The 16615-nt window shown below is 44.8% G+C and overlaps 1 protein-coding gene across 2 annotated transcripts in view; it reads left to right on the top strand.

Annotated features, from left to right (window-relative positions):
* Nucleotides 1–16615, top strand: part of Vgll4 (vestigial like family member 4) — a 108351-nt gene that overhangs the window by 11294 nt on the left and 80442 nt on the right. For both annotated transcript variants that reach the window (XM_013110403.3, XM_005066120.4), the window contains exon 2: nucleotides 683–758. In XM_013110403.3, the coding sequence (XP_012965857.1) occupies nucleotides 695–758 (64 nt within the window). In that variant the 5' untranslated portion in view covers nucleotides 683–694. The remainder of the gene's footprint in view (nucleotides 1–682; nucleotides 759–16615) is intronic.

The raw sequence follows: 16615 nt of genomic DNA, 5'->3' as shown, positions 1-16615 counted from the left end.
GACACCAGCAAGCTCCCTCTGGAGCTCAAAGATGCTTTAACTCTCCCAAAGGTTCAGTGTTTTGGGCACTGCAGATTCGAAGCTGCAGCTTTCTGGCTGTCCTGAAGTCCTTGTTGTTGCTTATTGACTCCCAGCTAGGATGGCAAAGGAACAGAATGGTCCAATTGTAGTTGTTTCTGTAAAGACTCATAAATGGCAGTGTTCGTCACCACCCCCAAACTCTCAGACTGGTAGCAATGCCGTGTTCACAGACAGCCTTTGTTCCCCAGACTAATTTTTATGGGGTGTGTCTACACAGGCTTGCTATGAACGAGCTTAGACATTTATAAACACCAGTGACATGAGCGTGAACGTTCTTAGTATCTCTCCTTAGAGCTCCTACAGGCTTCCTGGGCTTGGCAACTTAGCCCCAGTTTCCGTTCCTGACCAGGACCCTGCTGTCTCAACAAGTGGGAGGAACTTCACTCTAGAAAAGCTACTTGTGGCTGATGGAGGAGTTATTAAATTATTTCTAAATTATTTCCAGTTCTCTTTGGTGCTGGGCTTGAACCCAGGGCCTTGTGTGCCAAGCATGCATTTCAAGCTGTAACCCCAGTATGCTGGTAGCTACCAGAATTCCAGGTGAGTCTTGCTAGTTCTATTTATGTGTTTTCTTATTTTCACCTCTTCTTTTTCCCTACAGGCTCACCCAGGAATGGAGACGCCATTGGATGTATTGTCCAGGGCAGCCTCTCTGGTGCATGCTGACGATGAAAAACGTGAGTCATCTGTATTTAGTGCCTCCTGTGCCAAGTTAAAACTACCTGCCTCTCTACCTGGTTTCCTGATTGTGTGTTGGTAAAATACAGATACCTGTATTTTCCTCATTCTCATTTCCAAAACCTAGGGGATGGTTTATTTGCACATGCTGCAGTTTGGAAGATGGAACCCAGGGCCTCTGCCTCCAGGCCTCATCCAGAGCTTCTTTTTTAGCTGCTCCTTTGGTTGCTAAGGCTTGGACTGTAATTTGTTCTCCTATAGCTTGGTTTTTTGAGATCGGTAATAGAGAAAATTCTTTTCTGGTTTGAGACAGTGTCACACTGTATGACCATGGTCGGTCAGACTGGTCTAACCCTGATGTCACAGTGTTGGGAGCAAAAGTGTGTACCACCCAATCCTGGTGCTCATTGAGCTTCATATCCTCATGGTGTAAAATGCTTGCTGTTAGCTGTTGGGCCAACTTTTCTACTCCAGGTTATATAATCAAGGATGGGAAGTGATGCCTGCCAGCCAAGTGCTATGGAGCTGTGATGGGTTCTTATGTGTTTGGTGCCAAACTTCACTTTCACCTCCTGGTAGAGAGCGTCCCATCCTCTTTCTTCTTCCATGTCAGGAGCTTTCCATCTGTGACATTATCAAGGGGTCCTCTGTGTGCACCCCCTTCCCTGTGTCCTCCAGCCACACAAGGTCACGTGGGGGGGATGTGACTGAATATCTTGTGATGAGGTGTAATTGCCCCTTCCCGGGGGGAAATGGAAGCTTCAGGATGCTGAGAGTCATTTCCAAGGACACAGGGAGAGGCAGATCCAGTGACAGGATTTTATGAGAAAACTCCTTGGCGTTCTTAGATGGCAGCACAAGGCGCTGACATGAATAGCTGTCTGGGATGTGTTGCACACTCATGTGGTTGATGGAAATTTCCTCTAGGTAGCATTTGGCTTTCTGTATGTTAATACCCCAGTCTGAGATCATTTAAGACAATGAAAATAGGTAGTGACCCTTTGTATCCTTGAGTGTGGAGTTGAATTTCTTATCTTCTTTGCCTACCCCTGTCTCAGGCTCCTCTCCCTGCAGTTCGTGAATCTCAGTTCCAGGATCCTACTTAGGTTCCAATTTCATGAGTGATGATTGTGTAAGAGGGGAGCGTAAGATGAAGGGACATAATGATGAAACTCAGGTAGAGCTTAGGAACACATTTTTGTAGAAACTCAAATGTGTAGGTGATGAGTGTACAAAGCAGAACCACCTTCACAGAAAGAATTACTGCCCAGTGCGAGAGGGTATCTTGCTCTTTTCCCATGAGGCCCTGGCCTGAAGGTGTTTTGTAGAATAAGAGTGAACCACACAGAAGACTACAATGGTTAGAGGGTAGACTCAGGAGCCTTCCTTACCTCTGGTGACTCCAGTTGGCTCAGGAATGGGCTGGGGTGCTTCTGTAGTCCTCCATGTTTCCCACATGGTTGCAGCTTCTCAGGGTCTGGTTTTGCAAAGAAGAGTGGGAAAGTGCAAAGATGTCTGTAGTCATTATTAACATGTAGCTCCTTCTTTTTGTGTGTGGTCTTAAGGAATGACCCAGGGAGCCTCACATGCGAGGCGTGCTCTCTGTTGCTAAGCTGCACTCAGTCCCTGGCAACATCTGGAGAGGACTTCCTTCTAGTCTTGTTCTGCTTGCCTGTCAGTGTCAGGTTTAAAGGATTCAAGGCATAGGCGTTGCATCTTCTGCATGTACAGTAATTACCAACTACAGGAATCATGTGTCGTATGTGAGTGCCTGAGAGTTCACAGGCACAGTTGACCCTGATGCCTGGCGGCTCCCACTAGATTTCTTAGACTTATCTGGACCAGCCCAGCCCGACTCAGCTTACTCTGCCCTAGATTAATTCTATTTTGGCATTTGTTATAAATTGTTCTTACACTTTAGGGCAGTTAATATTCTCTCCAACACTTTTAGAAAGCCTGTATGTGTGTATAATCTGATTTGGGTGTCTCATTACGGACACAGAACTGTTTCTTGAGATCAGCTTCTCAGTACATCTTGGTGACCCAAATGAGTCTATCCATTTTTCTTCAGCTCCCAGAGAACTGAGAACTTGGCATTTTGGAGGGTATGATTGTTCTAGTATTTGGGAGCCAATGGAAGGCCTTGTGGTACCTGATAGCCTTAAGGTTTCATGAGGTCATCCAGTAGAGAATAAAGGCAATATCTGAGGACACCAGCAAAAGTAAATGGAGAAAGGGAGGTTTTGTGGTAACATAATAGTAGCTTATCTGGGCGTCCTAGAAGGAATAAATTTACCCAAAATAATCATTCTACCACTCATGAGACTTTGGTTGATTCCATGAGCAACCAGGGCTTAGCTGGAATGTACTCAGTGAAAAGGCAACTTGAGGCTGCCATTTTTGTTCTCTTTGTCTGGGAGCATCTTTCCTTTTGGGGGTCGTTCATGCTGAGGCTGGGGTATCCGCAACTTTTTTCAGCTCTTACTCATTTAGTAGTTTTAAAAAAAGTGACCCTCCCCCACAAAAGGTGATCAAAATAGGGGCACCAGACACCTGACATATAGAATAATACCTTTGTGTCTTTATATTTGTTTGTATGGATGTTTGTATATGTGTGGGTGTGCCATGGCATGCGTGTGGTGGTCGGAGGGCGACTTTGTGACATCATTTCTCCCCTTCTTCCATATGGGTTCTGAGGATTGAACCAGACTCGTCAGACTTGGTGACAAGTGTATTTTCCCACAGTATTAGTTGCTTTCCTATTGCTGAGATAAAACACCATGACCAGGGTGTAACTTATAGAAGAATTTATTTGGGCTTACATTTCCAGAGGGTTAGAGTTCATCATGGCGGGTACCTCCTGGCAGCAGGAATAGGAAGCTGAGAGCTCACATGTTAAGCCACAGTTAAGCAGAGTATGGTCGAGGGTGGTGGTGCAGAGGCAGGTGGATCTCTGTGGTCTGTGAGTTGGAGACCAGCCTGGTCTACAAGAGCTAGTTTCAGGACAGTGTCCAAAGCCACAGAGAAACCCTGTCTTGAAAAACAAAAGAAAACAAACAAACAAACAAACCCAAAACAACAACAAAAAGAAGAAGCAGAGTGTGTTAACTTGAAATAGGCAAGACTAAACACAGAGCCCCTCCAGCAAGACCATGCCTCCTAGACCTCCCCGAACAGTGCCACAACCTGGGAACCAAGTATTTAAATGCCATGAGAGAGAATTCTCATTCAAACCACTACACCCAATGTCCATCTTGTGGGCTCCTACTTTGGTGTCTTTTATGCCATACCTCATCTTACTATGATTTTTACAAAAACAGTTTTGCTATTTTTTCTTGTATATTCTAGAGTATGAGATTTTATAGCTGATTTGTGTGCTTTGGTTGAAATCTTTTGGGTAGCTCTTTTCTGAGAAGTCTGCACCTGTGTTTTGGGGTGTATCTTCCTGAGTGTCTCTCTCAATTAACTCTTATGCTTAAGCATGTATTAAAGTCTTTTTTAAAAAAATATTTATTTTATACTTCTACTCATAGAGCCTACATGCCAGAAGAGGAGAGCATCAGATCTCATTATAGATGGTTGCGAACCACCATGTGATTGCTGGGAATTGAACTCAGGACCTCTGTAAGGGTAGCCAATGATCTTAACCAATGAGCCGTCTCTCCAGCCCTATTAAAGTTTTAATACACCCATCTACACTTTAGAAACAGATTCTTTTTAGGTGTCAGGCTGGCCTTAAACTTCTAGGCTCAAGTGATCCTTATGCTTCAGTCTCCCAGGTGGCCAATGTGTGCCATTCTATCTAACTAAGTCAAGAGTTTTAAAAGTATGATTTCATTTTTTTTTAAAGATTTACTTTTTTCAAATAACTGTATATGTGTATGCCATGTGAGTGAATACCACTTGGGTGCAGGTGCTCACAGAAGCCAGAAGAGGGCATCAGATTCCCCCCTTGATCTGGAGTACTAGGCAGTTGTGAGTTGCCTGATATGAGTCTTGGGAACTGACTTCTGGGCCTCTAGAAGAGCAGCAAGTGCTCTTAATGACTGAGCCATCTTGCCAGCGCTGCCCCCCCCATAAGCTTCAGCTTAGCAGTTTGTGCAGAGGGGTACATGTGAAGAACAGCGTTGGAGGAGGCAGCATTGTGCACCTGTTTCACACCTGCTCTGCTGGCTCCTTCTTTGGTGAAGGCCCTTGAACGGTGCCTTGCTGAAGCATAAGTGACCATAGCCCTTCCTGATAAGGAATTCTGAGGAGTTCAAGCTTTCAAGAGATCAGTGCCCAGCTGTTTGGAGCATTTTCATCTCTCTCGGTTGATGTTTATTTTGCCTAAAAAGAAAAGAAGCAGAGACCCTTTGTGGTGGCACAGCCACACGTCTTTAAATCCTAGCACTTGGGAGGCTTAGGCGGTGGATCTCTAAGTTTGAGGCCAGCCTGGTCTACACAGTGAGCTCCAGGACAGCCAGGGTTACATGGTAAGACCCTGTCTCAAACAAACAAGCAGAGAAGATAACAGATTCTGACCCAGTGAAAATGCACTCACATCATTTTCTCGGCGTGAGATTGTGGCCACTTGTTTTGGCCCCCACGTTATGAAAGCAGTCTGTGCAGGGGTGGCATTTGCTCCTCCCTCCTGTGCCTTTCCCAACATCCAAAGTGTGCTTATGAACAGTTTGAAGACCGTACCTAGTGCAAAAGCAGTTGTGTCATGCTTGACCCCTTACCCTTGCACGGATCTGACCCCTGAAAAGCTCTGGAGGGAGCCCCACACCGACTGCACAGTGCGGTCCTGGTGAGGCCCATTGTGAGGAAGGTAAGCTCTGCAGGAACGGACTGAGACCCACAGTTTGAGCAACCTTGATGGCAACTCTCTGCTTTGAGGTAAGCTTATGTGCTAGGAGGATTGACCAGCGTATGGACTGTGGAAATGCAACTAATTGGGATTCTTGGCCCAGCAGAAGTGGACCTGAACAGATGACCCACCAGGAGGAGGTTTCTGTTAAGATGTAGTATAGGAGAATTGTATACAGGCACACCCCAGAGCCTGAACTCTGGCTCCATGAAATGAGGGGGGCAAATTGATCAGGAAGTCCCTATCTGGAAAGTGGTCAGTTGCTTTACTGTCTGTGTCTCTGTAGTTTGCAGATTCCTGGTTTCATTAACTTGTACTAAGGAAAGGAAGATTTCAAAATAGTCCCTTGTAACGAAAGACCTGGATCCTGAGAGTCTGTGGGAATAGGAACCACTGCCTGCTGAGGGCAAGTTCTCCTCTGCCTTGTCCCAGGCATAAGCATGCACCATTTGGTGCATATGATAGGCACTTACACATTGATTGGCAGTAAAATAGCCACTGGAGTGACTTCTCTTTGAGGAATTGATTTATTTAACACCAGTAAAGCAGACTTCCAATGACCGTTGTTGTAGTTGAAATACACAGATTCTGAGCTCCACCCCCACCATTGTATTTGATAGATAGCACACTGTAATTCAGAAAGCATTTTCTTTTGATTCTTACAGCCAGAACATGCAAGCAGGCTATCTTTGAAATACGAGAAAATTAGGCTTGTAGAAGCTGGTACCTAATTCAAGATTAAAACAAAAAAAAGAAACACAATACGAAAAACTCAATATGATCTCTCCCTCACATGCAGTCCTCAGAAGAGCAACTATTAGCTGTGTGTGACGGTGGAGGCAGGAGGATCAGGAATTGGAGGTCATCCTTGACTACATAGAAAGTGTGAGGCTGGTCACAAATAAGCAGAACTACTGATAGGTAAGGTTAATACTACTGAGTACTGCCGAGAGCTCTTCCGGATGTCACAGGATGTGGAGGAGCCCTTTCTTGGTCTCTTATTTACTTAGATTTTTTGTTTCTTTTGAGGTAGGTTTTCTCTGTGTTCCAGTCCTGTCTATTCCAGAACTCACTTTGTAGACAGGGCTGGCCTAGAACTCTCTGAGATCTGCTTTTCTCTGTCTCCGAGTGCTGAGATTCAAGGCTTGGTCTTTTATTTTTGATGGTGCCTGGAGCATGCTAGGCATTTGCTCCCATCACCGAACTCTCTCTACCACACAAGCTTACTTTTGATTGCTTGCTCCTCCTCCCTGCCTCCCTCCCTGCCTCCCTGCCTGCCTGCCTGCCTGCCTCCCTGCCTGCCTCCCTGCCTCCCTGCCTCCCTGCCTCCCTGCCTCCCTGCCTGCCTGCCTGCCTGCCTCCCTGCCTCCCTCCCTGCCTCCCTGCCTCCCTGCCTGCCTCCCTGCCTCCCTGCCTGCCTTCTTTTTTTTTTTTTTTTTTTCGAGACAGGGTTTCTCAGTGTAGCTTTGGAGGCTGTCCTGGAACTGGATCTGTAGACCATGTTGGCCTGGAATTCACAGATTCCCTGCCTCTGCCTCCCGAATGCTGGGATTAAAGGCATGCACCACCAACATCAGGCTCCTTTTGCTTCTTAACCATAAACACATGAGATGAGGTAGTGTACTGAGTTTGCTTAAACTGCTTTCTGTGTGTGGGCAGTTACCCTAATCAAATTTGCATCTCAGGCTAGGCATTTAATCAGAAGGGCTTCTCTCCAGAGGCAGCTATTTCAAATCTGCTGTTTTTATAGTTTCATATCAGATCAGATTAGCATAATGAGTGTTAGAAATGGATCTGTGCTGTGGAAAAATAAAGTGGCTTGTTAATTAGCATAATGGCTGTAGAAAATAGCATTGAATAGCTCTTCAGACACTTGAGGCTGTGTTATGTTTCTCTTAGAAGAATATTTCTCAACCTTTTGGAAACCCATGTTTTTCTTTACTACACATAAAAAAAAAGTTACAGTTAATTTTCATGTCGTTTGCAATTCAAATTAAAATACCCGAGCCAAGAGACCATGGAGGAAGGACTTCTTTTTACACTTCCTTATTTTATTTGTATGAGTGTTTTTGCCTGCACGTATGTGAGGACACCAAGTGCATACCTGGTGTCCACGGAGGTGGAAGGGATCCCCTGGAATTGGAATTACAGATGGCAGTGAGTCACCATGTGGGTGCTGGGAACACAGCCTGGGTCCACTGGAAGAGCAGCCAGTGCTTATAACCACTGAGCCATCCCCATCCTTACCCCTTCATCCCCACCCACGGTGCAGGGCTTTTTGTTGTTTTGTTGCTGCTCTTCTTCTGGTCCTTCTCTGCTTATGAGGACCCTCTGCCTTAGATTTGATGGGGTGTCCCTGGCATCAGCCCTGGCTTGTCAGTGTCCCCCTGCCTAGAAGTGCTTTTTATATGCAATCTGATGAGCAGAGAGTGCCCAGGACCCTCTCCTCTTTTAAATCACCCATGGGTTCTGGTAGCAGGGGGACAGAGGCATGGGGCAGAGAGGTGTTCTTCTTGCAGAGAGGCAGCTGTCCTCAGCTGCAGCCCAGCTCCAGCAGGGCTGGTTCAAGAGCCCTCTCTGCCTGTGTCTCAGTTACAGCTCTAGGGAGCTCAGGTCAGTGGTGGTGGGGATATTTACACAATAACAAGTGCCTGGGCCTTAATTTCCTTTCCCTTTGTAGAGACTTTTTATTTCATTTGCCAGCACGCACTGGCTCCAGCCCATTGCTTTCGGTTGTGGGGCTAGCATTGTCAAATTTTGTAATTGTTGAGGAAAAACAGCTTTTATGCAAAGTTTATGGTAATTTTCACAAATTTTAGAATTTTGTGAGTTCTCTTTAGTCAGCTTGGACTTTATAAATGGCTTCTGGTCTAGTCACAGAAGGTAATGGTAGGTTTTCTCCTCATTTTGAAGTGCTAGGGATCAACCTGGATTTCCCATGTGACTTGCATGCAACCTCTGAGCTATGGCCTCAGTCCTAGTAGATTTCTTTTTTACAGTTCCCTCCCTTTTTTTTTTTTTTTTTTTTTTTGAGACAGGGTTTCACTATGTAGCCTTGGATGGCCTGGAAAGCTCTATATTGACCAGGCTGGTCTTGAACTCACAGACCCACCCAGCCTTCCCTCATTGTTTCTAGATGTGAGTGATGGTAGCAGGTTTTTTTGGGGGGGGGGGAAGCAGGGTTTCTCTGTGTAGCCCTGAGGTTCTCATTCCTGAGCCACACAGCACAAAAAAAAGGAATATAGCAGAAAACAGTTTACCTTTCTGTAGACAGAGTTCACACCCCCTTCCCTGAACCTTTGTCTCAGCTGAAGGGGACCCACACACGGGCTTACATTTCACTCAGCTGCTCTCAGGTCCCTGTGGGAGTGCAATTTGGGAGCCTTCCCTGTGAGCATCTCCAGGTCACTGCAAACTCGGGCTTTAATCCCCTCTTGCTCTGCAGCTTCAAACTCAAGCTGCCCCTTCCTCTTAAACCATGGCTGAAGATTCATTCAGTAGCAGGTCTGTATGCACCGAAGGATGGTGATCTGTGCCTTGATCCCTCATATAGCTTTGTCATTATCTCCATGAGGAAATTCATTAAAACGTTTAACATTTGTGTATTTTTGTGTGCGTCTCTGTATATGTAAATGTGTATGGCTGTATGTATGTCATGGTGTTAGTGTGGAGGTCAGGACAGCTGGCAGGGGTCAGATCTCCCCTTCCATGTGGGTTCTGGGGATTGAACTCAAGCTGTCAGACTTGCAGGCTTGGTAGTAAATACCTTTACCCACTGAGCAATCTTGCTTCGATTTGTAATTTGTTTTTTGAGAATTTCATACGTGACTACATGATGTAAAAATAAGTTCTTTCCCCATGTGTAGCTCAAGCTGGTCCCATCTCATCATCTTGAGTGCACAGAGTTCAGGGATTAGATTTTGCTGTGTGCATATCTTCCCTTTTCAGGTTTTTCTTTTGCTAAAAGTCTAAATAAAGCTGCATCCTTTTCCATCTTTTGATTTATTTTATTTTATTTTATTTTTTAGAGATGAATGTCTGGGCTTACAGAATTCTTGTTGCCTGAGCATTTGATGTGGGCGTAATGTGTAGCAATATTCCGTTTGTGTTCATGCTCTCAGGGAAATCGAATCAAGTCTGAACAATCAAGCCGGTGCATCCTTCTTGAGTTTAGATTTATTGCAGCTGCCATCTTATTGAATCTAACTCTCGATTCTCAGTAAATGAAGTGAATAAATCTTTGCTTTTCCAATTGGATAAAGCGCTCATGCTTGAAGAGACCAGACCCTCATCTAGGGCCCTGCTTTGGCAGCCATGACAGTCTGCAGAAAAGACCCAGCAAGATGTAGGCCTCTGACTCAGCAACATGTGCTGGGCTTCCGACCTTTGCCCACCTTGCCCTGGTCACTAGGAATCTAGAAACCCTTCATGTGGCAAGGAACCAATCAGAAGTTAGCTGGCGGGCTCTGGATGTGCCCCCCCCCCCAACAGTGGCGAACAGAGCATAGCAACTGGGAGGGCCTCTGAGCATAGCAACTGTTCCTGACCAATCAACTCAGGACAGGTCATCCAAGCCTGGAAGTGCACCAATCCTGAGACTGTTGCAGACAACCCCCCCCCACACACTCCCCTTGCTCTACCCCAATAAATTCCTTGCCTCCACAGTCCCTCCACCCACCTGCCATGTCCAACCGAGGACCCAAGTTAATATGTGAACTCGTTAATTAATAAAAGGTTCTTTGCTTTTGGATTGGATCAGGTCTCTTGGTGATTAGGGGTTTCAGAATTTGGGCAGGGCAGCTTCATTCTGCTTTTCTCATCAAACACACTTATTCAGAGTATTTCTTCCTTACTATGTTAAAATGTTGTTTCAGAGAACTCACTAATTAGACTGTAGTCAGCTTTTTTAGAAATTAATTGGATACAAGATAAATGTCTTATTTGGGCGTTTGTAAGCGTGTGTGTGTGTGTGTGTGTGTGTGTCTGTCTGTCTGTCTGTCTGTCTGTCTGTCTGTCTGTCTGGGTATGTGCACTTGTGCATTCCCCTGGAGCTGGAGTCATAGGTCATCATGAGCTACTTGACATGGGGGTCCTCTGCAGGACCAGTATATGTGCTTTAAACTGCGGAGCCTTCTCTCTAACCCTTGTAGTCCAGTTCTTGAGATAAAGTCTTGTAATGTGCCCAGGCTGGCCTTCAGTGCTCCCTGCCTCAGTCTGGCGGACTGTACATCCACACTGGACTCCAGTTGATCCTTGTTTTTTCTGACAAAGGCTCGTGTAGCCCAGGCTGACTTTGAACTCCTATGGTACTACAGGCACACACCACTGCACCTTTAGAATAAATTCCATTGACAGGAAAGATGTAACCTGGGGCGGAAGAGGCAAGGCCTGTTTATCTCTTGAATAGAACAATTTGAATTAGAAAGGAGTAACTCCTTAGGAATTCCAGAGGACAAACAAATCTGGGTCTGCAGGTTTGCCCTTGTCAAAAGTCCTTTAGAATAACAAAAAATGGATAATTATTAAAAACAAAAGCAATAGCATCAAACAGTGCTGGAAAATTAGGAAAGGGGCTACTTCCCTGGCAGAGGGGAGGCAGGTGGTTCAGATGGACAAAACAAAAAAACCAAAACAAAACAAAAAAGCGGATGCTATGGAGAGGGGATTAAAGCCCCAAGTTTGCAGTGACCTGCAGCTGCTGACAGGGAAGGTTACCAAACAGCACTCCCACGGGGACCTGAGAGCAGCTGAGAGAAATGTAAGCCTGTGTGTGGGTCCCCTTCAGCTGAGGCAAAGGTTCAGGGAAGAGGCTGTGAGCTCAGTCTAAAAGGGAGACTGTTCCCTTCCTTGGTGCTGTGTGGCCTTTGAACCCAGGGCCTGTGCATGCTGGACTAGCGCTCCACTCTCTGCTGTGTCCAGTCCTTGGTCCACTTGCTTATACCTAGAGCTAATCCACCGTTGACCATCTCTGTCCTCCCAACGTTTCTTTTGAGATGGGGTCTTGCCATGAGCCCTGGCTGACCTGGAACTTTTTATGTAGACCAGTTTGTCCTTGAACTCCATAGACTCCTTCATTAAAAACCTAAAGCCTGGTTCTTGGGACTTCGCTAACTGGGATGAAGATGAACATACTAAAAGTATGTATTAAAGCATTTTCTTTCCTTCCTAGCCATTTTTTTTCCTTCAGAGTGAAATATAAGATAGGATGTTCTGAAGAATTGATATCTGAGTCATAGTTTTTCCTGGTTGAATGAAGGCCACGAGTCCTATTCTTGAGCAGTAAACTAAGGGCTACACATGCATTCATTGTTCAGTTACTCAATTAGGTTGTAAAACTGTATGGTGCACACCTTTAATCCCAGCACTAGGGAGACAGAGGCAAGTGACTGAGTTTAAGCTTAGTGTGGTCTACATAGCTTGCCCCAGGCCAGCCAGGGCTACAGAGTGAGACCTTGTCTCAAAAAACAACCCAAAAATAATAAAACAAATTAAAAAAGACCCCAAAATACAAACAACAAAAATATATATGCTTGTGGTATGACACTGATTCTGCCAAAAAAGCAGAATAATAAAACATTGGTTTGAGCTGTAATTATGTGAGTGGTAAGATTAAAAGTAATCTTTCCCCTGTATTTTAAAAAAATTATGAACTAACAATAAAATGATCACATTTTGCCTTATTATTTCATGAATGTTGTTTAACATAGTGATTACTAATTACTCTCCTTTTGTTAAATGAGTTGCTTACAGTTAGTGACTTTGTTCTGTTGTTTCTTAATTTCAGAAACAAAATTCTCAAGTAAAAGATATTATTATTATTTGAGTAGCACATATGTAGATTAGGAAGAAGAAAGAACTTCTGAGAATGGGAGGGGCTCCAAGGGAGGAATATCTTTAGTACTATGGTTATTATTGAGAAAAGATCTCAAGTAGCCCAGGCTGGACTTGAAGTCACTATGAAGCCAAGGATGACCTTGAATTTCCAGCTACCCTGGGTCTGAGCACACCCAGTTTTGTTTTATTTTTAAGGTTTGTTTCTCTCATATGCTCTGGTGTTTTGCCTGTGTCCTTGTCTGTGCACCTCATGCATGTGGTACCAACAGAGGTCAGAAGAAATTGTTCAGGTCTGTTGTGAGCTGTCTCATGGGTGCTGGGAACTGAGCCTGGGTCCTCTGCAAGAGCAGCAAATGCTCTTAAACAATGAGCCGTCTCTCCAGCTTCTACACCTACCTGGTTTAATGTAGCACTGGAGATCCAGTGCAGCATGCCAGGAACACATGCTAACACTGGAGTTACATCTCTGTTATTATTTTGAAATGTTGATCTTATGTGTGCATTTGTGTGGGGGCATGTGAATGCAGTTGCCTGTGGAGGCCAGGGGCTCCAGAAGCCCTGGAGATAGTTCCTGGTGAGCCTCTGCCACTGGTGTGGGGAATTGAACTCTGGTCCTCTGCAAGAGTAATATATGCTCTTAACTGTTAAGTCATCACTCCAGCTCCCCCAAGACCTTTATTAACTGCTATTTTTATGTCTTTCTAAAAAGTTTGTACCAATTTACTGTGTCACAGTAATATCAATGTTCCGTGTGTTAGATATTAGACTGGGTTTCTTTCTTTCCTTTTTTTTTTTTTTTTTTTGACTCAGAAGATGAAACATTAAACTTTAGTGCCTTGCTCTTTTGTTCTTTGGTTGTTCGTGCAGATGAATGGCCTGCAGGTGTCATCTATGAGTTTTTATTGTATAAATCTATAGGCGTTTTGAGCTGTTTATATTCATTGTCTGTGGGTTTTAGAGCCACAGGAGAAGTTGTAACTAAGAGAAAGAGGGAAGAGGAACCCAAAGCAGTCCTAGAACTGAGGAGACTGAAGGTTTGTGAGTTTGAAGTCAGTCTGATACACAGGGAGTCCTGGGTCATCCTGGGCAACCTAGTGAGACTCTGTTCCAGAAGACATAGCAGTAAGACAGAAAAGGAAAAGTATATATTTTTCTATTTTTGTGTGTTTGAGAATCTCATACATGCATATAGTGTATTTTGATCAAGTCCCCCTCCAACCCATTGGTTCTGTTTCCTTTGCCTGTCCTCCAGGCTATCTCTTCCCATCATAGTTTTATTTTTCTTTTTAAGCCTATGGAGTCTACTCAACTCTCAGTATGTGTATGGGAAAGCAGTTTTGTTTGTTTGTTTGAAACATGGTCTCCTTATCTAGCCCTAGCTGGACTGGAACTCACTGTGATCCACTGGCCTCTGCCTCCCAGGTATTGGGATTAAAGGCTTGTGCCACCAGACCCACTGGGAAAGGATATACTACGGTGTGGGAGTGAATTGCAAGGAAAATACACAGAGAATCAGAACAGTTTACACTGAGTCCAGCATTAACCTATTAGAACCAATTAGACTTTGAATAGGTGTTTCAGCTCCACCCAGTGTAGTGTATACCATGTATTTGCTTTGATTGAAAATGATTAACCAAATGACGTTTATTGCCTCATCTTTACGAAATCTAAAAATAGTTCCAATTGGCTATTCTCGCAGGACAGGTGCCAGATGTTAACCAGATTCGTTTTCATAAGGACGAGCATTGTTTGTCTTAATTTTGGAGCTGGCTTGCTTTCTGACCCAGGCTGGCCTTGAACAGGCACTCAGATCCCCTCCTTTCTTTCCAGTGTGCACTACCAGGCCCTTGTTCAGGCCCTTGTTCCCAAGAGCTTCTGTAAAGGTTTATGGACCAGATAACGTATATATTATACATTTATAGCTTTGCTTTCTACCCAGAGTTTTACCTTCCTATGAACCTTTTTACTTGTTAACTAAACAAAGCTAGGGTGTAACATAGCTTGTTACCTAACTTTCCTGAGAGCCTGAATTCAGTTCCCAGGACATGAATGCAGTGAAAATTACCCGAGTAAAGTTGGGAGTTGGCTTGTGAGTGAACAAGCCCACAGAGTCAGATGAGCCCCATGGCACCTGGGGATGCTCTGAACTCAGCAAGTGCAGCCGAGGGGCAGTGGACAGTGTGGTTCATTGCATTGTGATGAAACGGGAGATATGATTGGAAGGGTATGCTGACTTAGTGAGAGGCCTGTCACTTGATGCCATTGAGGTATCAATCCATTTTGTAAACTGTGAGACCTGCATTTCCAGCCTTTCCCCCCTGCCTTTTTGGGGATGGAACCCATACCCTCCCCTTACTATGCAGATGCTCCCCACTGAGTGACGCCACAGCGCCTGGAGATGTCCTTTACTGCCTCTTCATTTCTTGTGTTTCCCCCACTCTTTCCCCTCTCCTTACCACTCTTTTTTTTCCTTTATCCTTCCTTTGTTAAAACCAGGAAATAAATATTGGTGGTCTTTCATCTCTGGATTAGGTGTGTGTGTGAGAGACTGGGTATCAGACCCAGGGCCTAATACATGTTAACCACATGTTCTACCTCCTTCATCTCACCCAAAAAAGAGATTTCAAGATTACCTAAATATATAGGCCTATATTATGTGTACAACAGGTACTCAGACTGAAGAGAATTAAAAGCCCCATGCACTTAGATTGCTTTCTTGAATAATTTTTTTTGTTTTGTTTTTCAAGACAGGGTTTTTCTGTGTAGCCCTGACTGTTCTGGAACTCACTTTGCAGACCAGGCTGATCTAGAATTCAGAGACCCTCAGCCTCTGGGATTAAAGGCCTGTGCCACAATGGTTGGCTTGCGTTGTTTGATTTGAACTCTTCCACTTTTGAACTTTGTTTAAATACCTAGTTATTTTCTCAGAGAAGGAATGATTGGGTTCAGAAATTCTGCATACAGAAGTTGCAGTCTGAGTTCTAGTATAGGAAGATCCCTGAGGGTCATCCGGTGTGGAACCTTCAACCTCAGGATCCAGGCCTTTTGTCCTGGGCTGGGCAGGTTTCTCAGAGGTTCCCAGAATTCAGAAGTCCAGTTGCTGGCTTTCAGAGAGCCGAGTGGGGAATGTGTCATCAGTGTGCCATTTTCACTTGGTGCTTAAAGTAGTAGAGAAGAGGGACACACACTGCAGACCCAGCCTTGTCAGGGACACTGCAGACCCAGCCCTGTTCAGGGACACTGCAGACCCAGCCTTGTTCAGGGACTCTGCAGACCCAGGCTTGTTCGTGAGTCTATGGTATTCCTCTGCTCTGTTTGTCTTAAAACATGGCGTTATTGAAATGCTGGAACATGCACACTGTTCCACTGACCAGTTAAACTGCAGTTCAGCAGTGGTGGTCTGCTTGCAAGGTTGTGTGGCCCAAGCTTCTTTTTATTTGTTACTTTCTGATGTTACAGTGTGCTGGTAATTTTTTATTTTTTATTTTTGTCAACTTTATAGAAACTGGGACATATTTGGGAGAAGGAATTTTTTTCTTTTTTTCCCGAGACAGGGTTTCTCGGTGACTTTGGAGCTTGTCCTGGAACTCACTCTGTAGACCAGACTGGCTTCGAACTCACAGAGATCTGCCTGACTCTGCCTCCCAAGTGCTGGGATTAAAGGTGTGCCACCGGTGCCCGGTGAGAAGGAATCTTAATTGAGTAAGTTCCTTCTTGATTGATTGTTGATGTGGGAGGCCCAGTGATCTGTGGGTGGTGTCAGCCCTGGGCATGTGGTCCTGAGGTGTGTAAGAAAGCAGGCTGAGTGAATCTGTGAGCGGATCCTCCGTGTCTCTGCTTCACTGTCTGCTGCCAGGTTTCTGCCCTAGCTGAAGAAAGCTTCCCTCCCCAAGTAGCTTTGGTATGTATGGACTTTATCACAGCAATGGAAGCTTACATACCCAGTGTGTAAGATCTAAGCCCCTCCCTGGAGGGGAAACTCTGTAAGGGGTGGGAACTTATATTGTTAGTAACTCATAGGCATGGATAGTGAGTGTATGTGTGTAGGTACATGTACCTGTTGAACATGTGCGCAGAGACCAGAAGAGAATATTTCTTACCTCCTGTGTCATACTCTGTTTATTCCTTTGAGGCAGGGTCTCTCCCTGAACCCAGGATTCACATTGACTT

This window comes from Mesocricetus auratus, unplaced genomic scaffold, assembly GCF_017639785.1.
Source record: "Mesocricetus auratus isolate SY011 unplaced genomic scaffold, BCM_Maur_2.0 Super-Scaffold_100676, whole genome shotgun sequence".
Classification (NCBI taxonomy): Eukaryota; Metazoa; Chordata; class Mammalia; order Rodentia; family Cricetidae; genus Mesocricetus; species Mesocricetus auratus.
This window is presented reverse-complemented; position numbering and strand designations above follow the sequence as displayed.